Source organism: Coregonus clupeaformis, chromosome 1 (genome assembly GCF_020615455.1).
Source record: "Coregonus clupeaformis isolate EN_2021a chromosome 1, ASM2061545v1, whole genome shotgun sequence".
Taxonomy (NCBI): Eukaryota; Metazoa; Chordata; class Actinopteri; order Salmoniformes; family Salmonidae; genus Coregonus; species Coregonus clupeaformis.
Window position 1 is genome coordinate 8,944,500 of NC_059192.1, and position 26,168 is coordinate 8,970,667.

Below are 26,168 nucleotides of genomic sequence, written 5' to 3' on the forward strand. Positions count from 1 at the left end.
GACACTTAGATTGCACACAGGTGGACTTTATTTAACTAATTATGTGACTTCTGAAGGTAATTGGTTGCACCAGATCTGATGTAGGGGCTTCATAGCAAAGGGGGTGAATACATATTTTTTAACAAGTTATTTTTTTCATTTCACTTCAACAATTTGGACTATTTTGTGTATGTCCATTACATGAAATCCAAATAAAAATCCATTTAAATTACAGGTTGTAATACAACAAAATAGGAAAAATGCCAAGGGGGATGAATACTTTAGCAAGGCACTGTAAGTGGAGGAAAATCATACAGGAGCATCATACTGTAGCCTTATACCTAAACTTCAGACACATTATGACAATTGCAGGGTTGTAAGAAATTCATAGGCTAGCAGACAGAAATGCTTCACAAGGGCTAGCGTTTGTGTAGTCTGGTTATTGAGGCTGTAATACACAACAATCCCACGTAACATACAGTGGGAAAAAAATGTATTTAGTCAGCCACCAATTGTGCAAGTTCTCCCACTTAAAAAGATGAGAGAGGCCTGTAATTTTCATCATAGGTACACATCAACTATGACAGACAAAATGAGAAAGAAAAATCCAGAAAATCACATTGTAGGATTTTTAATGAATTTATTTGCAGATTATGGTGGAAAATAAGTATTTGGTCAATAACAAAAGTTTCTCAATACTTTGTTATATACCCTTTGTTGGCAATGACACAGGTCAAACGTTTTCTGTAAGTCTTCACAAGGTTTTCACACAATGTTGCTGGTATTTTGGCCCATTCCTCCATGCAGATCTCCTCTAGAGCAGTGATGTTTTGGGGCTGTCGCGGGGCAACACAGACTTTCAACTCCCTCCAAAGATTTTCTATGGGGTTGAGATCTGGAGACTGGCTAGGCCACTCCAGGACCTTGAAATGCTTCTTACGAAGCCACTCCTTCCTTGCCCGGGCGGTGTGTTTGGGATCATTGTCATGCTGAAAGACCCAGCCACGTTTCATCTTCAATGCCCTTGCTGATGGAAGGAGGTTTTCACTCAAAATCTCACGATACATGGCCCCATTCATTCTTTCCTTTACACGGATCAGTCGTCCTGGTCCCTTTGCAGAAAAACAGCCCCAAAGCATGATGTTTCCACCCCCATGCTTCACAGTAAGTATGGTGTTCTTTGGATGCAACTCAGCATTCTTTGTCCTCCAAACACGACGAGTTGAGTTTTTACCAAAAAGTTATATTTTGGTTTCATCTGAACATATGACATTCTCCCAATCCTCTTCTGGATCATCCAAATGCACTCTAGCAAACTTCAGACGGGCCTGGACATGTACTGGCTTAAGCAGGGGGACACTGCAGGATTTGAGTCCCTGGCGGCGTAGTGTGTTACTGATGGTAGGCTTTGTTACTTTGGTCCCAGCTCTCTGCAGGTCATTCACTAGGTCCCCCGTGTGGTTCTGGGATTTTGCTCACCGTTCTTGTGATCATTTTGACCCCACAGGGTGAGATCTTGCGCGGAGCCCCAGATCGAGGGAGATTATCAGTGGTCTTGTATTTCTTCCATTTCCTAATAATTGCTCCCACAGTTGATTTCTTCAAACCAAGCTGCTTACCTATTGCAGATTCAGTCTTCCCAGCCTGGTGCAGGTCTACAATTTTGTTTCTGGTGTCCTTTGACAGCTCTTGGGTCTTGGCCATAGTAGAGTTTGGAGTGTGACTGTTTGAGGTTGTGGACAGGTGTCTTTTATACTGATAACAAGTTCAAACAGGTGCCATTACAGTTTTTTCCAACTGCTTACACACGTTTTCAAAACGATGTCTCCTTTTTTCAAAACTCTACACACAATTCCCAAAACTGCACACACAAAATGCAAAATGCCTCACATCTCCTTCAAAATGTAACACTGCATTCAAAATGCCATAAACACATGTCAGAATGAAGCATTTGCTTGAAATGGCAAACACTTCTTTCATAATAGTACATTTTTGGATATACCATGTAAACACTGTTGTTCTAAATCTAAAGCTCTTTGGTCTTTCATAGGCTTATATATACATTTCAATACAATGTTCTACAGTGAAAGTAATCTGCTGAGAGGGGTAACAAGTACACTGTAAACACCAATGCAATGTAGAAACAGAAAATATTTATTAGGCCAAACATTACTGTTGTATACAGTAGCATACAACAAAACCATAAACATATGTAAACCAAAAGTATATTCTTTAGAATACAGTAAAGAACACAATTGTGTGTGGGGGTCCCGGGGTGCAGTCCAGGAAATGGTAGGAGGGGGGCAGTCACCAGTGCTAAGCTACGCTTCATCTCTTCTCCGGGCTGGGTCTGGCCACAATACTTCGTCCACATCACAAGATACGTTTTCTCTTGCCAAACATCGAGGGAAGTATCTCCTAGCATGTCGTATCCAACCTTGGACAGAGGCAACCTCTATGTCCCCACATGCGTCCTCCATTGCCTGGAGAAGCGGCATGCGGGCATAGGGTTGGCAATCATACACTTTCCAGCGCCAGGCTGAGAAGAATTTCTCTATGGGATTTAGAAAAGGTGAATATGGGGGTAGGTACAAAACTACAAATTGTGGATGGGTGGCAAACCAGTTTTGGACCAGAACAGCCCGGTGAAAACTAACATTGTCCCATATAACCACAAATCTAGCAGGCTCCTGATCTGGATCAGGGACAAGCATTGTGTAAATTGCATCCAGAAAAATGAGGATATGGCCGGTGTTGTACGGACCCAGTGTGGCATTGTGATGGAGGACCCCGTTTTGAGTGATGGCAGCACACATAGTTATATTACCCCCACGCTGTCCAGGGACATTGGTAATTGCCCTCTGTCCTATTACATTTATTCCGCGGCGCCTGGTTTTGGTGAGGTTGAAGCCAACCTCATCCACATAAATAAATGTACATGGGCATCCATCTCCAATACTCTCTGTAACAGACAAAAGGATATACAGATGAGTAAATATGGTATGTCTGAAGTACTGGAAGTAGTGTTGCAGACATACCTCTACAAAGTCATGTCGCAGATTCTTGACTCTGTCAGAGTTTCTCTCAAATGGCACCTTGTAAAGTTGTTTCATCGTCACTTGGTGCCATTGGAGGATGCGTTGTATTATCGACAAGCTTACAGCATTGATGTTGTTAAATATGGTGTCATTATTCAAGATATGCTCTCTTATCTCTCAAATCCTAATTGCATTGTTGACCAAAACCATATTTATAATTGCAGTCTCTTGTACATCTGTAAACAAGCGTCCTCGTCCTCCATGATGTCTTTGCCTTTCCACTCTGTACAGAATTCAAACACAGTATGTGTTCAGCATAGGAACTGTAAACAATGTACACAAAAATGTAGTACAGCATGATAACCAACCTCATTCATTCAATGCAGTGCAGTAAATGGATGGCTTAGAGTTACAAATGTTTATGCAATACTATGCAGTCATACGTATTTTACAGTACATTACTGTAATGCTAAAATAGTAATTAGATAGTTGCATACCTGTTCTCATTTCTGAAGGTTCGAATTATGGACGCCACTGTAAATCGACTCAAGTTGGGCTGGACTCTCAGTCCAGCCTCTCTCATGGTCAAACCGTGGTTGATCACATGATCAACAAGTGTTGCCCTAATCTCATCAGAGATGGCTCTCCTTCCTTCTCTTCTTTGCCCTCGTCCTCTTCTTCCTCTTCCTCTTCCTCTTCCTCTACCTCCTACTCCTCCTCTTCCAACTATTCGTCTTTGAATTTGTCCTCGTTGTTGTCCCCTGCCTCTCCCTCCTACTCCTCTTGCTCTCTGTCCATTGTTGGCATCCATTGTTCAAAACAGTCCTATACTACAGTAAAGCAGTGATTGGTTAGTGATCAGTTAAGCAATTAGTGTTTGAACATGTGAGGAGAGTGTGTTTGACCTGGTGAATAAGTGTAGCATTATGATTGGTTGTGTTTGGAAAAGGAAAGCAAGTCACTTCCTGTTAGATTTTTGTGTTTTAGGTAGAGAATTGTGTGTAGTGTTTTGAAAAAAGTGTTTTATGCAATTGACAACTGAGTCAAAGGCTGAGAAATAGCTTATGGTTTTGGAGATTTTGTGCGTAGTTTTGCACTTTGAGTGAGAGGTTTCAAAAATCGTGTGACATGAAAAGATTTTGTGTGTAAGCAGTTGGAAAAAACTGTAATACAGGTAACGAGTGGAGGACAGAGGAGCCTCTTAAAGAAGAAGTTACAGGTCTGTGAGAGCCAGAAATCTTGCTTGTTTGTAGGTGACCAAATACTTATTTTCCACCATAATTTGCAAATAAATTCATAAAAAATCCTACAATGTGATTTTCTAGATTTTTTTTCCTCAATTTGTCTGTCATAGTTGACGTGTACCTATGATGAAAATTACAGGCCTCTCTCATCTTTTTAAGTGGGAGAACTTGCACAATTGGTGGCTGACTAAATACTTTTTTCCCCCACTGTAACTTGAGTAGAGGTAGCAGTCTGACTCTTATCACAACTCTACGTAGACATTCTCTCCAAGCAACACAAATCTTAGTCTGATTATTCATTGGTAATTGGTACATACAGCCTGAAGTTAATACCTGCAAAATTGTGTAAATGTTCCTTACAAGCCAGAATGTTGAATAAAATTACATTTAAGCTTACTCCACCGGTCGTCTGTGCTGTTTGTCCTTCAGCTGCCTGATATTTGAGACAAAATAACAGGACACTTTTTAGCATACCAAGCATGTCATGACAATGAAAATGGTATATACTGAATCAGGGGAGGATGGAGAACAATCCACACTTTTTATTTTTGTTGTTGTTGATTTTTTAACCCTCCACACAATAAAGGTGTATATTGTTCAATATCTTCAATAACTATTTGTGAGAGAAAACAAATATCTAATATAAAACTAACTTTACCTCTGTGCCGAACCGAACCATATATCTACCGGCTCTCTAAAATGTTCGATAAACAATCATTTATTGTGGATATTTTGTCTAAATTTCCAGCAGCTGAATCAAACCACACAGACAACCGGTAGAGTACGTTTAAATGTAATTTTATTCAACATTCTGGCTTGTAAGGAACATTTACATAATTTTGCAGGCTTTAACTTCAGGCTGTATATACCAATTAACAATGATTAATCAGACTAAGATTTGTGTTCCTTGGAGAGAACGTCTACGTAGAGTGCAATGACTGCTGTGTATGAATGGAAATCAATGTGGACAACTACACAATTCACACTTATGCATACCACGAAAGCCATTATTGCCTACTTGTGTATTGAAATACATTGATTTGATATTCAATTCCTAAGCCAATAGGCCTACTCCTAGAAAGCAGTCATATGTCTCTGCTTTGCTCATCATTTTGTGTTTACCTCTGACTCTCTGGTGTCTGTTTCTGTGTCCGGAGATACTATAAAGTAAAGGTGAAGACATAGGTTTAACTATTACTAACCTGTGACATGAACATTTAATAAATGTTCCCCCTTATTACATTCATTTGATTGTCTAGCTGTTGCCGAGTTTGTTATGTGTATGTGTATGTGTATGTGTATGTGTATATGTATGTGTATGTGTATGTGTATGTTTTATTTTATTTTATTTTTTAGTCATTTAGCAGACACTCTTATCCAGAGCGACTTACAGTTAGTGAGTGCATACATTTTATTTTTCATACGTGTATGTTTTTGTTTATGTGTATGTTTATGTGTATGTGTATGTGTATGTGTATGTGTATGTGTATGTGTATGTGTATGTGTATGTGTATGTTTATGTTGATGTTATGTGTATGTTTATGTTTATGTTTATGTTTATGTTTTTGTGTATGTTTATGTTTATGTTTATGTGTATGTTTATGTTTATGTTTATGTTTATGTTTATGTGTATGTTTATGTTTATGTTTATGTTTATGTTTATGTGTATGTGTATGTGTATGTGTATGTGTATGTGTATGTGTATGTTTATGTTTATGTGTATGTGTATGTGTATGTGTATGTGTATGTGTATGTGTATGTGTATGTGTATGTGTATGTGTATGTGTATGTGTATGTGTATGTGTATGTTTATGTTTATGTTTATGTGTATGTGTATGTGTATGTTTATGTTTATGTGTATGTGTATGTGTATGTTTATGTGTATGTTTATGTTTATGTTTATGTGTATGTTTATGTTTATGTGTAAACATTTACTATTAGGCCATATAATTATTATTTATTATATAAAAATAGAAATAGTGAAACATTAAAAAAGTTATAATTTTTAAAACGATACTAAATATATTCACGTCACCAAATAATTTATTAAAACACACTGTTTTGCTATGAAGGTCTACAGTAGCCTCAACAGCACACTGTAGGGTAGCACCATGGTTTAGCCAGAGGACAGCTAGTTTCCGTCCTCCTCTGTGTACATTGAATTCAATACAAAACCTAGGAGGCTCATTGTTCTCACCCCCTTCCATAAACTTACACAGTAATTATGACAACTTTCGGAGGACGTCCTTCAACCTATCAGAGCTCTTGCAGCATGAACTGATGACATGTTTTGTATTTTGTATTTATTATGGATCCCCAGCAGCTACTCTTCCTGGGGTCCAGCAAAATTAAGGCAGTTGTACATTTTAAAAACATTACAATACATTCATAACTGATTTCACAACATATTAAGTGTGTGCCCTCAGGCCTCTAGTCTACTACCACTTATCTATAACACAAAATCCATGTGTACATTTGTGTATAGTGCGTATGTCATTGTGTGTTTGTATGCATGTGTCTATGTTTGTGTTGCTTCACAGTCCCCGCTGTTCCATAAGGTGTATTTTTTATTTGTTTTCTAAATAAAATGTTACTGCTGGCATGAGTTACTTGATGTGGAATATAGAGTTCCATGTAGTCATGGCTCTATGTAGTACTGTGCGCCTCCCATAGTCTGTTCTGGACTTGGGGACTGTGAAGAGACCTCTGGTGGCATGTCTTGTGGGGTATGCATGTTGTCGTCCCAATCAAAGGATCAGAGAATGAATCTAGTACTGAAAGCATAAGCCACAGCAAGCTAGCACTGCAGTGCATAAAATGAAATAAGGCCAAAAATAATCATCCTCCCACATCGTAAATGGCACCGAACGCCACTGATTTCGTATTATTCTGTAAGCAAATCCGAGACACTTCATTAAGTATGATTGTTACGTTTGGTATGGTTACATAAGACAGATGGTTACTTGAGGCAAAAATGAAAGGAGGGTGGTTGATTGGGTGTATAACGTGAATGTCTGGCAACCCAAAGCTTGTGAGTTTGAATCTCATCACGGACAACTTTAGCATTTTAGCAACTTTTCAACTACTTACTACTTTTTCAGCTGCTTTGCAACTACTTAGCATGTTATCTATCGCTTCCCTAACCCTAACCTTAACCCTTTAACCTAACTCCTAAACTTAACCCTAGCCTTAACCCTAACCCTTTGCCTAGCTAACGTTAGCGAGTGTGATACTGTGATGTCATTGTCACCTCTCAAGTCGGTATGACTTAAGTAAGTAAGACCCAAATAAGTAAGTAAGTAAGACCCAAATCCAGGCAGGAGAGTAGCGAACTGGTATTTATGCAAGTCTGTTTCAGACCTTCAGGTTGACTAGCACCTGCTATTTCAACCTCTAAATGCCCGGCTATGAAAAGCCAAGTGACATTTACTCCTGATGTACTGACCTGTTGCAAGCTCTACAACCATTGTGATTATTATTTGACCCTGCTGGTCATCTATGAACGTTTGAACATCTTGGGGAAAAATCTGGCCTTAATGGCCATGTACTGTTAGAATCTCCACCCGGCACAGCCAGAAGGGGACTGGCCACCCCTCAGAGCCTGGTTCCTCTCTAGGTTTCTTCCTAGGTTTCTTCCTTTCTAGGGAGTTTTTCCTAACCATCGTGCTTTTACATCTGCATTGCTTGCTGTTTGGGGTTTTAGGCTGGGATTCTGTATAGCACTTTGTGACATCTGCTGATGTAAAAAGGGCTTTATAAATAAGATTTGATTGATTGATTAATTGATTACGTGCCTGTCCGTCCGCCATTTGTATGAGATATTTGTTGTGAGCAGAGATGGGCAGTATTTGAAATATGTATTTTAATTACTTCTGAGTATTTAGTCATTTGAAGTACACTGGGCTGAACTACACTCCAAAGTATAGTATTTTGTAACAAGATACTTTTGAGAGCTGACATTTTTAGTATTTTCAAAATACTAAATACTCTTTTATACAATTTCTTTTACAGCGATTCACAATTTTTTCACCCTGCATTGGAATCAGAAGTCTGATGGCACTATGGTGTGATAAGAGTGTCTGCTAAATTAATTGAATTAACAATTGCAAAGCATGCTAATGCTCTCAACCCCAGAACAATGCCAATAATACTAACCAGTGTGCTTTGCAGTTCATTTTCACATACATTTACATGTTGGTGATTTGGCAGACACTCTTATCCAGAGTGACTTACAGTCAGTGCATTCAAACTAAGGTAGATAAACAACATATCACAGTCATAGCAAGTAAAACGTTTCTGTAACAGTTACTGAGAATGTTGTTGCGGTTCGGGCCGGCTACTTGCCAAATGTATTTCTGTATTTTAAAATACAAAATACATGTATTTTAATTAAATACATTTAAAAATACAAGTATTTTGTCATTTATTTTGTTACATTGATCTTTATGGTATTTTGTAATTGTGTTTTGTAATTGTATTTTGTAATTTTTGCCCATCTCTGGTTGTGAGGCAGCTTAAATGTAAAGAAGCTGTGGTACAATGTGAAATGTTTGCGAGACAGTTTATTCTATAGCTTTTCTTATTTTCCATGGACCCATTTTCAAGTCAACAGCTGAACTCCTTGCTGTAAATAAAACACATGACCAGGGGTGCATTCAGTTCAATTAAATGTTTACTACGTTGCTGGAGCTAGGAACACAAGCATTTCGCTACACCCGCAATAATATCTGCTAAATATGTGTATGTGACCAATACAATTGTATTTTATTTCATGGTTTGTACTGAACCAAAATGTTCTTTAACATTCTTGAATAGACATTTGCTACATTTTGTGGGTGTGGCGGGGTGTGGCTTGAAGCAATGAGGGGATTTGATTAATGCCCCAGGTTAGAGTTGATTGCATTCGTTTTGGAACCGGGCTGCCTCCCGGGCCTCGTTATGGCCAATGGCGAAGTCGGATCAAAATAAAAGTGACATAGGTTAAGAACGTGGAGTAATGAGTATGATTCTGTGTTTTCACATAGGAGAAACTCTTTATCTACATTCCTATTTGAAAACTAGTTTGAAAATTCAAACATATACTGAACCAAAAAATAAACGCAACATGTAAAGTGTTGGTCCCATGTTTCTGGAGCTGAAATAAAATTACCCAGAAATGAAACCAGGAGTTTCAGGCCCCTGTGTAAGGGTAAAACTAGGCCTTCAAAGTAAGGCATTATGATATATTTAATGTGCTGTCATAAAGATTTGAATGATAACATTCACCTAGGAACTCACTTGAAGGCCATAGGACTGAACATGAATAAATTCAACAACCATGTCTCTGTCACTAACAAATACAGCCATGGGTGGTAACTCTACATTTCCCGTGAAATGGCAAGGCACACTGGGAAATATGCAAATCAGGCTTTAACCATACAGCATTACAGTTTTTCTCGATTGCTAAGACACATTTCTTGAAAGCTGCTCTCCTTTTCTCTTAACTGTGAACACAAAACCCAATTTTCAAGCTACATTCACAAAACCTCAGACTCTTCTTGCAAAACCAAACTTTCACCTCAAAACAGTTCAATCTGTGCTCAAAACTGAACTATGTTGTCAAATCGTGCCCCGAGTCAATCAAAATAAAAAACACTACTGAACAGTCACTAAACACTACGTAGAAAAATAGAAAACACAATGCTCAGGACATGAAGCTGGAGAAATAAATGTTTATTGTTCACTGTAGGCTAAATGCATGTTGCAAAACAAAAAAAAACTATGCATTTAGCACTTGTACAAAAAGACTAAACAGAAATCTTGTGCATTTACATGTAGCACTTGTAAAAACAAACAGAAATCTTATGCGTTTGCCACTTGTGTACAGTAAGCCCATGTAAAAATATAGTACAAAAATATACAAATAAGTGCATTACTCAGCCACAGCATCATGTCTCCGTACTGGGTCAGGCCACAGGACTTCATCCACATCACAGGCCACATTTTGTCTGGCCAGGCAACGGGGGAAAAAACCCCTGGTATGCCGTATCCAGGCGTGGCATGCCTCCACACCTATGTCACCACAGGCAAGTCCCATGGCTTGCAGGAGATTTACCCTGGTGTAAGGTTGGCGTTCATATACCTTCCACCGCCATGAGGAGAAGAATTCCTCAATGGGGTTTAGGAAAGGGGAGTACGGTGGAAGGCAAATATTGATAAAACCTTGGTTCATATTGTACCACTCTCTAACCTGGAGGGCTCTGTGAAAACTCACATTGTCCCAAACAACAACATAGATGGGATGCTCATCCTGCTGCCCTAACAAAGCATCTCGCATGTGATTGAGGAAAATGAGGAGCTGGTGAGTGTTGTAGGGCCCCAGGTTGGCATGATGGTGGACAACCCCATGATTGCTGATGGCAGCACATAATGTGACATTGCCACCACGCTGCCCAGGAACACCAACAATGGCCCGATGGCCAATCACATTACGGCCTCTCCTTCTCCTTTTGGTGAGATTAAACCCAGCTTCATCCATGTAGATGTATTGATGGGGTCTTTCCATTGCATCCAGTTGAAAAACCCTCTGTAGAAATAGATATAGTTTTGTAAGTGATACGGAAAAAGTGATTTAGGCCACTACAGTAAATCACTACTTAGAGTAATCAACATTGAATGTGTCTGGATATATGCCATCCTGTACATACTGGAATCTTTGCTCTTTGACTCTGTCTGAGTTGCGATCAAAGGGCACTCTGAGGACACGATCAACTGTAGAGAGGCTGACACTGTTGATACCCTCAAAATTTAAATGGTCCTCAATGATCTTCTGCTGAATTTCGCTCAGTTTAATGGCATTGTTCTCACGGACCATATCAACAATTAGGGTCTCTTGGTGTGGGGAGAACATACCTGTCCTCCCACCCCCATGTGGCAGTCTTTCAATTCTACAAAAAGAGAACATGGAGTTACAAAAATATACATGGAATACTAGGCCTACAAACAGTTAGACCAACCCTCCATTACAATACTACAGTACATTGGTACAGTGATGTACTGAAACATATATTTACTTACAGTATACTGTGGTACAGTATATAGTATGTCATACAGTAATTGCTGTCAACATTTACATACTGTACTATAATGTCAAAAAAAGGTAATTACCTGTTCTCTTCTCTAAATCTTCGGATTATGGTGGACACAGTGAATCTACTGATGTTTGGTTGTACCCTTTGTCCAGCCTCCCTCATGCTCATACCATGGACAAGAACATGGTCAATCACAGTAGCTCTGATTTCATCAGATATTACTGTTCTTTGTCTTCGCTGACCACCTCGACCACCTCGACCTCCTCTCACACGAACTCTTCCTCTCAGATTTCTATCCATTGTAGGGCCTCACAAACCAGTGCTCTCTGAACTGGCTTACTGTATATGTTCCCTCACATCATTAGCCACAAGTGTGATCAATTTTGAGTTGTTGTGTTCAAGTGGTGACACCTGTGCTCTAATTGTGTTTGACTTTTGTCACCTGTGCTCACCATTATGCAGCACGGGTGCATCACAATGAAAATGTGTTGGCAAGTTATGTCTAAACAGGTGAAAAGTGCTTATGGTTTTGCCAAAAGAGTGATTGATTCAATCAGTGGGTTCAGGCAACTGAGCATTTGGTTCAGACAATAGGGTTTAGTGTTTTAGCAATTGAGAAAAACTGTAAAACAACACCCAAAAACAAATTACTGTACACCACAGGTGTTCATTTCCTAACACTGAGAAAGTTTAACAGTGTCAGCACTAAGCAATGTGAAACAGTGTTGAATACAACACCCTCAGTGTTGATTCAACACTGGAGAATTTGCTGTGCATAGAAAGTGTTACCACATACATTGCCAAAGCAAAATATAGAAATGTATCAAATCAATAATGACACAGATAGATAATAATAAAATCAATACTCACTGAGTAATACTATTAACAGGAAATACTGTAATAATGAATGAGGACAATAATTAAATAATGATAAAGACATATCTCTCACTCTTTCTTTCTTTCTTTCTTTCTGTCTTTCTGTCTTTCTTTCTTTCTTTCTTTCTTTCTTTCTTTCTTTCTTTCTTTCTTTCTTTCTTTCTTTCTTTCTCTCTCTCTCTCTCTCTCTCTCTCTCTCTCTCTCTCTCTCTCTCTCTTTCTTAAACCAGCTCCACCCCTTACCATGAGGGCTGGGTACAACAGTCTCTCATCCACCTGTGCCCGCGTGTGCGCGCATGGAGCACCGCACGTGCCCGCGCATCATTTTCTGACGCCACTAATCTGGAAGCTCTCTCGTTGGGCTCGTGGCATCGCCTGGTGCCCGCGTGTCAGAAGACTACTGTCCCAATGTTTCAACTAGGGATAAAAAAATTAAGTCTAAATCGACGATTATACTCACTTTTAAACTGTGTGTGAAAGTTATAGCCTATCGACGTTTTTGTGGACTCGATGGCATCAGTCGGGTGCTTCGTTTTACATTAGGATAACAGTCTTTTGATCTAGTCAATTTTTTTATCGAGAACGGTAGGTAACCTTCACTCTAGGTTTCTGTGTGTTGAATGTTGGCTAAGTTTGGCCTGCAGCTGGTTATTTTCAAAGATACAGTGCAGCCTGTGCAGGTGTGGTGAACCGCGTCAATGTGTTGTTTGACATGATGTGTGAGCGGGCAGCCGGGCACCGGGCGGCGCTGATAAGGGGGGGCAACAAAGTTGACGTGCCTCTGTGTGCTGATGGATCAAGCTTCATCGTATTGCAGGGATGGATGTGTGAAGTATTAGTGATTATATTGTTGAAGATGTTATCAGACATTCTAATAGATGATGAGGGGTCCTAAAGTTTTCATGAAATGAAGTGTGTAGCAGCGGTGTGTGTGCGCGTCAGATGTGCGACAACGCGCGGCACGTACTGTATCCTCCCGCTGAACAGTGAATATGAGCGAAGCACGCCCCCCTTGCCGATGAACGCCCAGTCCTGATGCGGTCCCCTGCTCTACTCTCCATCACTCTGTCAATGCCAGTTAAAACACCCCGACGGAGTTTTCCCATTCATAGTTATAGAGTAAAGCAGAGGTTTTTAAGCCAGGTTATTCCTTTGAACTCTAACTCAGTTTAACTATCTCTCTTTCCAGGATAACGAGGAGGAAGATACTTCGACCATGGTTGTGTTTACACAGAATGACTGAAACTATATTTTCAAAGAGCAACCGACGCAAGCGGGATGTACATTTATGGATGGTCTTGGTAGGGCACATTGGAACTATATTACTGTGCGAATAGCCTACAATTGACTTTTGCTTCCAAGACTCTACCTTTCGTTCTACCTTTGGGTCTGGAGATTGTGGTTCTGTCTCTCTGGGATTGTAGTTTTGTGGGAGAGTGTGGTGTCATGTCTTGGAGATAGACCTTGCTATGACTCTGGTTTGGAAAATAACTCGTGGAAGGTGTGCAGCGGGTTACAGACAGGAAGGACTCGACCTCGGCAACTGATAGGCAACCACCGTTTTTACCGAGCGTAATGCACCTGGCATGAAGACAGAGAATGGATATTATTTGGGAACTATTTGTTATTCTTCACGCCAATTTCATCATCTGTGTATCAGGTAAGTTTTCAGTCATTTATATTGGTGGGTCAGGTGTGAGACGGAGAAAAGGGCAGGTGCATTAGATGAGAACGCAGGGAGGAAAATTGGTAACGAAGTTGTAAAATGTTGCAGAAAACGTTGAAATTAATGAAAACGTTTTTAGTGAGTGATGTGCGCGGTTCATAGTCGGATCAGTTGATAGGCCAATTGATATAAGATTAATTGATAGGAAACATTTGAGAAGGAAGACATTTACAGAGCAGCATTTGCCTGAAACTCTGTTCTCACTTACTTGTGGATGTCACTGGGACTAGATATAGGGCAGCCTAAGATTGTACCCCAAATAGTGTTTTTGCTGTATTTTATTATGTTCAGTATTGAAATATGCAAGTGTTATGAACTGATATCAATTATGTCTACCGAACTAATGATTACACGAGGAGAGAGGTTGTGTGAGAATAATTTCGTTGAATGGGAAAACATGTATCAATATTATAATTTATTCGACAGATTTCTTTAATAGGTTCAGACTCAGGGCTGAAGTTTTCCCAATTTTGCGTCAGGTGAAATCGCGGTGTATTTCGTTAAATGGGAATGCAAAGCCTAAAACAGTATTACCACTACTGTTGAAATAACGAGATAGTTCTACGGTACTACAGGTGCATGACTAACCACGATAGTGATATAGGTTTCAGTGGAGTGGGCTAAATGGGGACGCATGCACTGGTCAATAACTATTAGACTGTAGCTATTAGACTGTTAATGTGAGTGGATAGGTGCTGCGTAGTAGATAAGAACAGGATTGACTTCTCTTTATTATGTGAGGCTTGGGGCAACAATATCAAATTAGTTCGAGTTAGATCAAATAGGGTAATAATTGTGCGCATCGGTGAGAGCTGTTTGGGTTGAAGCGCCGCTCGGTTGTGTCATCATGCGTACCCCCGTTGACTATTTAGTCAAATACATTAGGCTAGCTAGAGCCATCATCACTGCAATGCAAATGCACGTGCCAACAATTTCTTATACCACCATTGGAGACATGTAATGCAATATTGTTTGCATGGCATCTTTGCGTACAGTAGAGGCATATATACTAGACTATCCGCCTGTTCTGATATCAAACTCCGATGATACTCGTATAGCCTATTATTGAAGCAGCTACCCGTCGAGGGCTGAGTGCTGTACTCGAGAGGCATGTGCCCAATCATTCCCTGTGACTACCAGGGACGTGCGCAAAACCTCCCTCCTTCCCCTCCTCTCTCAGATCTGTGAGTGCATTATTATTACGCACGACTGTCGTTTGGAATTTCTACATCTCCCCTCGAGCCTGACTGTAAATTAGGATTATAGGCTAGTTATAAAGGACCGCGCACGCCCCAAACCCCCCCTTATCTGTCTCCAAATACATTTTTTAGGAGGGATATGTGCAATAAGTTGCTGCTCCACTTGGGTCCATAGCGAATGGACGTTATTACATTGTTTAATCACTGTCGGTTTTAATGACCTGCCAGTGTTGCTTGATGTATAAAATTGTAAACTATGTAGACTACCTGCCAAACCTTATGCACATATAATCCCTCCCTCTTTCTCAGAGGCCTGCTATTTCCATGGCAACTAACGTTTGATACCAACAGGAATGTGGTTGAGGAGAGTAGCCTACAGAATATTGTAGACTGGAAAGGTTATCTTTAAACCTGCTCCGACTGCTCTTTTCTGCAAAAGGTAATTGAAGACACAATATGATGATCACCTTAAAGACATGCTCTTGAACCTTGGCAACTAGTATTTTTTCAACCTTCCGCTTTGGGTTGGATGTGTCAATGTGTAGTTCATACATGCATAATCTATTAGCAGAATTACTGTCTTACCTCAATTAGCCACGAAATCCCTAGTTTGAAAGCAACAGTTTTCTGGAAGCTGTGCGGCGCCATTTTCCCTACATTTTCCAGCACATGAGCCAGCCCCCTAGCAATTCAAGTTCTAGCCAATGAACTTCAGCCCCTTTGAGAGACAGCTAGCAAAATGGACACAATGATGTGCAATGATGTGGCGCACATATCTACACATATGTGACGTAGGACACCATTTTCGGGAACCACTTTTGGCTCGTGAGTACTACTTTCAGAACTACTGCTTAAAAGTATACAAAAGTACCAGATAATCTCTTTAGTTATGTAAATGGTTAAAGGTTTGAAAAAGTACTGCATTACATGGCTTAATCTCCTAAATTGATAAAATAGGCACAACAGAACAGGACCGCCGAGTGCTGAAGCGCGTAGCACGTACAAATAGTCTGTCCTCGGTTGCAACCCTCACTACCGAGTTCCAAACTGCCTCTGGAAGCAACGTCATCACAAGAACTGTTCTTCGGGAGCTTCATGAAATGGGTTTCCATGACTGAGCAGCCGCACACAAGCCTAAGACCACCATGAGCAACGGCAAGCATCGGCTGGAGTGGTGTAAAGCTCGCCGCCATTGGACTCAGGAGCAGTGGAAACGCATTCTCTGGAGTGATGAATCACGCTTCACCATCTGACGAATCTGGGTTTGAAGGATGCCAGGAGAACGCTACCTGCCCGAATGCATAGTGTCAACTGTAAAGTTTGGTGGAGGAGGAATAATGGTCTGGGGCTGTTTTTCATGGTTCGGGCTAGGCCCCTTAGTTCCAGTGAAGGAAAATCTTAACGCTACATCATACAATGACATTCTAGATGATTCTGTGCTTCCAACTTTTTGGCAACAGTTTGGGGAAGGCCCTTTCCTGTTTCAGCATGACCATACCCCTGTGCACAAAGCGAAGTCTAAACAAACATGGTTTGTTGAGATCGGTGGGAAGAACTTGACTGGCCTGCACAGAGCCCTGATGTCAACCCCATCGAACACCTTTTGGAGGAATTGGAAGGGAGACTGTGAGCCAGGCCTAATAGCCCAATATCGGTGCCCGACCTCACTAATGCTCTTGTGGCTGAATGGAAGCAAGTTCCCGCAGAAATGTTCCAACATCTAGTGAAAAGCCTTCCCAGAAGAGTGGAGGCTGTTATAGCAGCAAAGGGAAGACCAACTCCATATTAATGCCCATGATTTTGGAATGAGATGTTCGACGAGCAGGTGTCCACATACTTTTCTCTCTCTCTCTCTCTCTCTCTCTCTCTCTCTCTCTCTCTCTCTCTCTCTCTCTCTCTCTCTGTCTCTCTCTCTCTCTCTCTCTCTCTCTCTCTCTCGCTCTCGCTCTCTCTCTTTCTCGGGAGATGTAGAGATTTGGAGCTGGCTGGCTGACATTTACATTAACACCAGTTTGACTGAAGCATCACCTCCTAAAATTGCACAGGTGTCTGGAATCAAATGGTTCTCCTCTCTGCTAATTCCCCCAGCTCCATCCATTCTTCCCTAAAAGGACTAGGCTTATATTGTCAATTATTAGTCTCAAGGACGTTGTAAAAGGTTCCTTTATTATTCAATCCCCTTATAACAGACTGGGTCATGAACCCGGGTTGCTCACGCGACTCAAGGCTGCATTAGCCCACTGAGATAAATGTGTTTTCTCTGTGAGGTCTCATGCAAGCTTACTCATCACATGATCGTAGTTTCCTGAAGCATGTCTGTTTCACGCTAACATTTAGCATGATCCAGCTTCCTCTTGACGGAACTCCAAGTGTGAAAGTTGCCATTTCCAATTAAATCATAGGCTACTTTGTTTTCCTGCCTGTCTGAATTTTACAGACACCAGAGATAGTCCATCCATCATCAGTAGGCCTTCAGCCTCTAACACAGGGGGATAAACACACCCCTGGGTCAATATAGTGATCCAAGACATCCTCTGAATTGAATACCTTCATCAAAACATGTTAGTCAACCACCTGTATTCAATGGAGATAGATGCTATGCTAATAGCCACATGTCATGAATATGCATAGCCATCTCGAGATAATTCGGATATTTTTTATATAATTCTTTTTTTAACGTTTCCGGGATTTCATGTGTCCTACTTATATCAGTACACTCGTAACAACCTAAACATTACAAAACTTCTATTATATCAAATAAACCTCACGTAGCAAATAAGCCATTCCATTTTTTGTGAACCAAATTCGACACTCTTTCATTGACCTCCTGGCTTGGTGAGCGAAAGAAACGAAAGAAATCTGTCTGGAGAAGAGAAGACAGATATTTTGCCCAGCTGTCCCTCTCGCTGGATTTACTGTAGCAAATCTCCCTCCCTGGATTGGAAAATAATACTACATTTCCACATGGCTACATGCATTCACCACATAATTACATGTCGGTCAAAGCAGACAATTAAATGTGTTTGAAAACTCAATAATGTGGGTAGTTAAGTCCGTAAACTCTGTGTAAGTAGAAATGTCCAACTTGGGCCTCCTAATTATCCCAATCAGCTTCTTTAACCCGTCTCCCCTGCAACTCTTACATTAAAATAATTTAGCAGACACTCTTATCCAGAGCGACTTACAGTTAGTGATTGCATACATTACTTTTATTTTTTAAATACTGGTCCCCCGTGGGAATCAAATCCACAACCCTGGCGTTGCAAACGCCATGCTCTACATCCCTGCCGGCCATTCCCTCCCCTACCCTGGACCAATTGTGCGCCGCCCCATGGGTCTCCCGGATTCAAACCAGGATCTCTAGTGGCACAGCAATGCAGTGCCTTAGACCACTGCGCCACTCGGGAGTAATCGTCCCCTGCTTACTGTGAATAATGTGCTCTTAGTCAAAGTACCTTGTGGATCTCTTGAAACTCTAAATGGGAAGATTACTCATAATCGCTGACCACATGAACCCCATTGATGACCCCACAACCTGCACATTCACTATGTAATTGCGTGGGGTAATAGGTCTGACACAAACACAAAATACTTTCTAAAACGATCCATCTCTCTAAACCGAATCATTTCCATGTTCCATAAGGTTAAAGTATCTACAACTTCAACAGATAAATGTTATTTCATACCATTAGTAACTGCCAATCATACTCATATCCACAAGAGGATAGACAGTTAAAACCCATTCACTTCAATTAGTTACTGACTGAGAACTGTGATCCTAATGACAGTTGAATGCTGCTGTTTCCAATTCCGGCTAAAGAGGGTCTCATTCGTTTAGAGGAGAGGCATTTACTCTACCATTAAAAATCAGAGCAGGCAGCATTCATGCATTCTTCAGCACAGTGGCTAAAACGGCGCTAATTCACCGGCTTTAATTCAAAAGTTCGACATGGGACCCCTTCACTTTCATGTTGGAGGCTCATTGGGTGACTGTAGGAGGCCTACATCTCTCCCACTTGCTCTATCTCTCCCTCCCACTCCTCCCCCTCTCTCTCTCTGAAGTAGGCACAATAACTTTGTGAAAGGTACATCTAATATTTTGATTAATTAGCATGATATTATTCATGTCTGTAGGGTGGTAGAATTTATTTAAGTGTTGTGAAGTGGTTAAGCAAGGGTTTCATTAGTATGTTCTGTCCCTGAAGCAATACCCGCTGTGTATTGCTTTAGTTTTTTTTCCCAAAGTGAGTTTATGAAATAATGACTTACTGCTTATTTATCATGCTGTGTTTTATCTTCACTTTGCTGGAAAACAATTCTGTTTGTTTCTCACAGATTTCAGATTTCCTTACAAACCTATTCTATTAATATAATGGTGTTCCAGATTAATGTATGAATGTATCCATATATAATTCCTACTGTCAACCATCTTCAACTTCAACCACCTCAACTTCTCAAACAAAAACCAAAGACTACACAATAAGCAGTTTCTTTGAAATAATACCCTTTTAACACACTGGTGTATCGCTCAGTGTCTCCAGCACCCAGCCATATGGGACTGAACCATCTCCATGCCACTAAGGAGGTCTGCAGTCATCCCGTCCTCCCTGGCCATGTGTCTACTTGTGTTGCAAACCCACAGCCGTACGGTGCCCGCACCGGGTCTCCACTCCTGTCCCTGTCCCTAACTGCCTGTCTGGACCACTGTGTGTCTCTGTGTGTGTGTGTGTGTGTGTGTGTGTGTGTGTGAGTGCGAGAGAGCGAGAGAGAGAACGTTTTTTTTTTTTTTGGCATCGTATGTGTATGTGCCACTCAGATCACCCTCTCTGTCAAGTCTATCAGCCTGTCAGAATGACACGACCTCCACACAGCTGTAATTTACTAGGGGGAGCTGTTTGTTTGTGTGGGTGTATGTGACTGGAGCAGAGCCTGGTTTAACTGCCAAAAACAGCACAGGGCCTCACCATGGTACCACATTGCAGGGTAGCATGGGTAATGCGTAAGCACATAAGCAAGCACTGACACCCACCGTATAATAATTGCATGCATGCATGCACGCACACACACACACACACACACACACACACACACACACACACACACGGCACCACCCACAGTGTCCCAATTCACCACCACAGCCCTGTCAGGAATGCAACATCTCCAGTCACTAATCTTATAATCCTATGCAGATGTGTGTCCAGTAACGGGGATATAGCGCAGTGTGTACTCTGCTGTCTGTGTGGGTGGGTGTGAGAGAGACGGAGAGATCCAGACAGTATTCAGGCTACTGTAGTAACTTGTTTCAGTATCCTGATACAGTTGTTTTTGTTTATCAGACAGTCACCCTTCTTCCGTGGTAATTGGTGATCATGCCTGTAACACAAATTCACAATTTGCACACTTTGCAGTCTTTAAACACAACCAGGTGTGCACTGGCCTTGAACGTTGCATTACTGGTGGAGTATAATTGCATTTGAGGTGCTGAATGAAAGGTTAGAAGACGTATTTTCAGAACGTCGAAATTCGTCTTTTCCGGACTTCAAAAATCTGTTTTATACAAACGTCCAAAAATCTGTCCTATATGGACGTCAAAACGATGTCTTAAATTGATGTCTTAAAATACTTATTTTTCGGATGTCGAAGCATGTCTTATATGGACGTTGAAAGGCATCTAATACGGACGTCAAAAATACGTATTTTCCGGACGTAGAAGAGAAGTCTTGTACGGACTTTGAAAATACATATTTTCCGGACATTAAAAATACGTATTTTCCGTCATTGAGTCTATGGACAAATTTGAACCGCACATACATTCTTAATGAAGTAAACAATATATATCAATATAATATAGGAAAGAGGAGCCAACTGAAGATTGCAACTGAATGTTTATTATTGCTTCCATCTGTCACATGCACTTATGGTAGCTTTTTCAAAAGCTTTAAAACTGGGCTCAATGATGTACAAAGTAGTCCTACCTACAGAATAAACCAACAGACCTGTTCAACTACAATAACATTCTGAGTAACGGTTACACATTTGTTTATTTTCTTGCCTTTGATATGTTGTTGTTTATCTACCTTAGTTGAATGCACTGACTGTCAGTCACTCTGGATAAGAGCGTCTGCTGAATGAACAAAATGTAAAAGTAAAAACAAACACTTGCAAAGCATGCTGGGTATTATTTAAATGAGCAGATCCAAATCGGAACGAATCAGAGACGTCTAGGCTGTTTCACAAGTTTGAACATCACATTACAGTATGGCAGTTTAGTACATATAGCACATTGGACCACAGTAGAGTATAGTACGGCACAGTACAGGACAGTCAAGTTTTATTCAGTAGAGAAGAATACAGTAGAGTACAGTACAGTAGAGTTTTATTCAGTAGAGCAGAGTACAGTAGAGTACAGTACTGTACAGTACAGTAGAGGTTAATTCAGTAGAGTACAGTACAGTAGAGTTTTATTCAGTAGAGCAGAGTACAGTAGAGTACAGTACTGTACAGTACAGTAGAGTTTAATTCAGTAGAGTACATTAGAGTACAGTACAGTACAGTTTAATTCAGTAGAGTACTGTAGAGTACAGTTCAGTAGAGTTTAATTCAGTAGAGTACAGCACATTACAATACAGTACACAGTACAGTAAATAAAAATTGAGTACAGTACAGTTTAATTCAGTAGAGTAGAGTACATTAGAGTACTATACTCTACTTTTTTTATTGTGCTGTGTACTGTAATGTACTGTACTGTAACTGTGCTGTCCAAACTTGTGAAACATAGATGTCTATGATTGGTTAATCAAGGCTGGTCCGGACCAAATCTGAACCAATTATAGATATCTATGTTTGGGCCAAATATACTGTAGGTCAGTCCGTACCGGACAAAATCTGAACCAAACATAGACGTCTATGTTTTGTTAAGATTTGGTCTTGTCCGGACCAAGAATGAACGTCCTTGGACGTTGAAATCAAGGCCGGTCCGGACTGCCCCCCAACAAATGACCAAAAAATGAAGCCCATTGTAAAATGCTTAGTGGGAAGCATAAGCCTATACTCATTCACTGCAGTACTTCCCACAAACCTAAAAGCAGGATCAGTGGAATTCTGGGCTAGTGGAGGGAGATTCCACCATATTGCTGATGCTACCAGTCATGATGTTTCACGGTCATGTCTGCCATCCCATTTCTGACACCAATGTAGCGAACGACAAACCCGGGTCGTGGCGTGAAAGGCAAACACCCTACTGGACCAATCATAAACGTCTATATTTGGGCCAAATCAAGGCCAGTCTGGACCGGGTCAAATCTAAACCAATCATAGATATATTTCTTGGGGTCAAATAAAGCCGGTCCTGAACCATCTATGTTTGGGCCAAATATAGGCCGATACGGACCGGACCAAATCTGAACTAATCATAGACGTCTATGTTTGGTTCAGATTTGGTCTGGTCCGGACCGGACCAAGAATCAATGTCCATGGACGTTGAAATCAAGGCCGGTCCAGACCGCACCCAAAAAATACCTAAAAAAGACAGCCGGTCCGGACAGGATTTAAAAAAATAAGTCCAGAAGACGTCGCCTGACGGTAAATGCTTAGTGGGTGTCCTGGTGTTACGTAATACTGCATGATAGTGGTGTGGGTATCCACAGAGTTTACTGTACTGTTTACGGCATGGACCACTGAATAGCAAAGCAGGTAGCACGTATGTGTAGTAAAAACATTTATTTTATTTTATTTCTGCACATTTTATTGTTTTTGCTGTATTGTTTGGGATAAGTCAGTGCGTTTTCTCTTCAAATCCACTTTGGGATCCAGGTAGACCCATTAAGAAGTGTAATCCAGGTCGACCCATTAAGAAGTGTAATCCAGGTCGACCCATTAAGAAGTGTAATCCAGGTCGACCCATTAAGAAGTGTAATCCAGGTCGACCCATTAAGAAGTGTAATCCAGGTAGACCCATTAAGAAGTGTAATCCAGGTCGACCCATTAAGAAGTGTAATCCAGGTCGACCCATTAAGAAGTGTAATCCAGGTCGACCCATTAAGAAGTGTAATCCAGGTCGACCCATTAAGAAGTGTAATCCAGGTAGACCCATTAAGAAGTGTAATCCAGGTAGACCCATTAAGAACTGTTATCCAGGTAGACCCATTAAGAACTGTTATCCAGGTAGACCCATTAAGAAGTGTAGATGTTCTGAATCTTGCCAGTGGAATAGAAGTACCAGCTTTGTGGTTTTCAAACCCAATCGTTACCACAATAGAGGAAAACAAAGATTTTCATCTCAGCTATCTCTATTGCTGATGGATGGATGGATGCTAGCCTTTCAAAACCCTTTAAAATTAATCCTTTCTCTGCTAAGTAATGACAAGCAAGAGAAAGAAAACGTTTCTTTCATTTCTCTGTTAAAAACAAGAACACTTTTAGAGACAGAGAGAGGGAGCTGGCCCTTGTTAGCTTGTGTCTGATCCTCTATTTATCCCCTAGAACCCTCAAACTCAACTCTGGACCTCGAAGCCAGTTCCACTGCATTTTTTTATTCTTCCCCTTTAATCAGGGACTGATTTAGACCTGGGACAACAGGTGTGTGCAATTATTTATCAGGTAGAACAGAAAATCAGCAGGCTCCGGACCTCGTAGGGTAAGAGTTGAGTACCCCTGCCCTAGAGCTTTCTCTTCGGCGATACCATATATTGATATGAACCCAATTTTTCATGTCGTCGGCGCTGGTTTTTTAACCCGCGACCCAGGGGTTTCTGGCCCGCCTCTTTAACCCACCTTGCTAATCTATAGGCGACCTGGCAAAACACTCCTGGCCCTCTATCTGTGCTGTAGCAATGCACCCAATTCCAAGCCAGCCCAGCGTATAGAGAACAGCCTGTCTGTGGAGGCAGCCAAGGAAGATTGAGAAAGATTGAGGAGTGTTAGGAAGTCTCCCACGCGTACCATATTTCCCGCTGCATTTTGGATAGGAAAGCAAATGCAGATGCTTTGGCTTGATTGAGAGTGTCCTCGAGGGGATGGGCCCCTGACACACACACACACACTCACAGCTGGGGCCATTATAGGGCCCCACAAACAGGAGCGGTGTAGTGATAATTGTCTCATAAGTCAATAAGCACAGCTGTCGAAAAGGTCAAGTTTCATTTATGGACGGACGCGTGTCACTACTGTCTCACTCAGCACAGCTTCCTCTCTCTCTCTCTCTCTCTCTCTCTCTCTCTCTCTCTCTCTCTCTCTCTCTCTCTCTCTCTCTCTCTCTCTCTATTCTCTCTCTCTCTTCTAGTCTCTTCCCCTCTCTCTATCTCCTCCTCTCTACCCCCCCTCTCTCTCTCTCTCTCTCTCTCTCTCTCTCTCTCTCACTATTCTCTCTCTCTGTCTCTACCCCTCTCTCTATCTCCTCCTCTCTACCCCCTCTCTCTCTCTCTCTCTCTCTATTCTCTCTCTCTGTCTCTTCCCCTCTCTCTATCTCCTCCTCTCTATCCCCCCCCCTCTCTCTCTCTCTCTCTCTCACTCTCTGTCTCTCTTTATCTCTCTCTCTGTTTCTTTCTGCATGGCTGAGCAGGTGGATTGCCACGACGTTGTGATGAATATTAATGGCAGAGGTATATGAAAAGTGTTTATTTACAGAGCCTCTTTGCGTTTATAGGGGGTTGACAGGGACAGGCCAGGCTAGGCCGGAGTAGGCCGGACACACAAGGACTGGCACAGGCTAGGCCGGGGTAGGCCGGACGCACAGGGACAGGCCAGGCTGGGGTAGGCCGGACGCACAGGGACGGGACAGGCTAGGCCGGGGTTGGCCGGACGCACAGGGACGGGACAGGCCAGGCTGGGGTAGGCCGGACGCACAGGGACAGGCCACGCTGAGGTAGGCCGGACGCACAGGGACGGGACAGGCTAGGCCGGGGTAGGCCGGACGCACAGGGACAGGTCAGGCTGGGGTAGGCCGGACGCACAGGGACAGGCCAGGCTGGGGTAGGCCGGACGCACAGGGACAGGTCAGGCCGGGGTAGGCCGGACGCACAGGGACGGGACAGGCCAGCTGGGGTAGGCCGGACGCACAGGGACGGGACAGGCTGAGGTAGGCCGGACGCACAGGGACAGGTCAGGCTGGGGTAGGCCGGACGCACAGGGACAGGCCAGGCTGGGGTAGGCCGGACGCACAGGGACGGGACAGGCCGGGGTAGGCCGGACGCACAGGGACAGGCCAGGCTGGGGTAGGCCGGACGCACAGTTTTGTGTGTCAGCACTAGCAGTCCCTCGCTCTAGACATCATTACGCAACAGATGTTATCAAAGCACGCAACAAAACAGTGTGCTGTCTACACTCGGTTTGTTGTTTTTATGAAATAGTTTAAATTAAATCATTGTAAATCGTAGCTAAAGTTTGTATTGCTACGGATTCCGTGACGCGGTAAGCCGTTACGGCTGGGACCACAAGTTTGTGTCCTGGATTCCTGTTAAGTAGCAGTTAGCTGCTAGCCATCATGAAAACTGAGCAAGCTAACGCTAACAGTGTTAGCCCACCAGTGTTTTTATCCACGGCTGGGCACAATTGCGTCATGTGTGAGATGTTTTCCACACAATCACAAGATGAAGACAAGGTGGAATTGGAAAATGGACAGGGATTTGTCTGCCCTAAAGAAATGCACCACCATCAAGCAGTTTATAGGGGGTTGACAGGGACAGGCCAGGCTAGGCCGGAGTAGGCCGGACACACAAGGACTGGCACAGGCTAGGCCGGGGTAGGCTGGACGCACAGGGACAGGCCAGGCTGGGGTAGGCCGGACGCACAGGGACGGGACAGGCCAAGCTGGGGTAGGCCGGACGCACAGGGACAGGCCACGCTGAGGTAGGCCAGACGCACAGGGACAGGTCAGGCTGAGGTAGGCCGGACGCACAGGGACAGGCCAGGCTGGGGTAGGCCGGACGCACAGGGACGGGACAGGCCGGGGTAGGCCGGACGCACAGGGACAGGCCAGGCTGGGGTAGGCCGGACACACAGTTTTGTGTGTCAGCACTAGCAGTCCCTCGCTCTAGACA

General features: G+C 42.3%; 1 protein-coding gene across 2 annotated transcripts in view; it reads left to right on the forward strand.

Annotated features, from left to right (window-relative positions):
* The first annotated feature begins 12,568 nt into the window (after window positions 1-12,568).
* The window catches only part of LOC121582576 (carbonic anhydrase-related protein 10), a 311,162-nt gene continuing 297,562 nt past the window's right edge, over window positions 12,569-26,168 (forward strand). The window contains exons 1-2 of one of the 2 annotated variants that reach the window (XM_041898596.2): window positions 12,569-12,792; window positions 13,397-13,867. In XM_041898596.2, the coding sequence (XP_041754530.1) occupies window positions 13,807-13,867 (61 nt within the window). In that variant the 5' untranslated portion in view covers window positions 12,569-12,792; window positions 13,397-13,806. Of the gene's footprint in view, window positions 12,793-13,253; window positions 13,868-26,168 lie in introns of those variants that run through there. The other variant, XM_041898680.2, reaches the window with a different exon arrangement.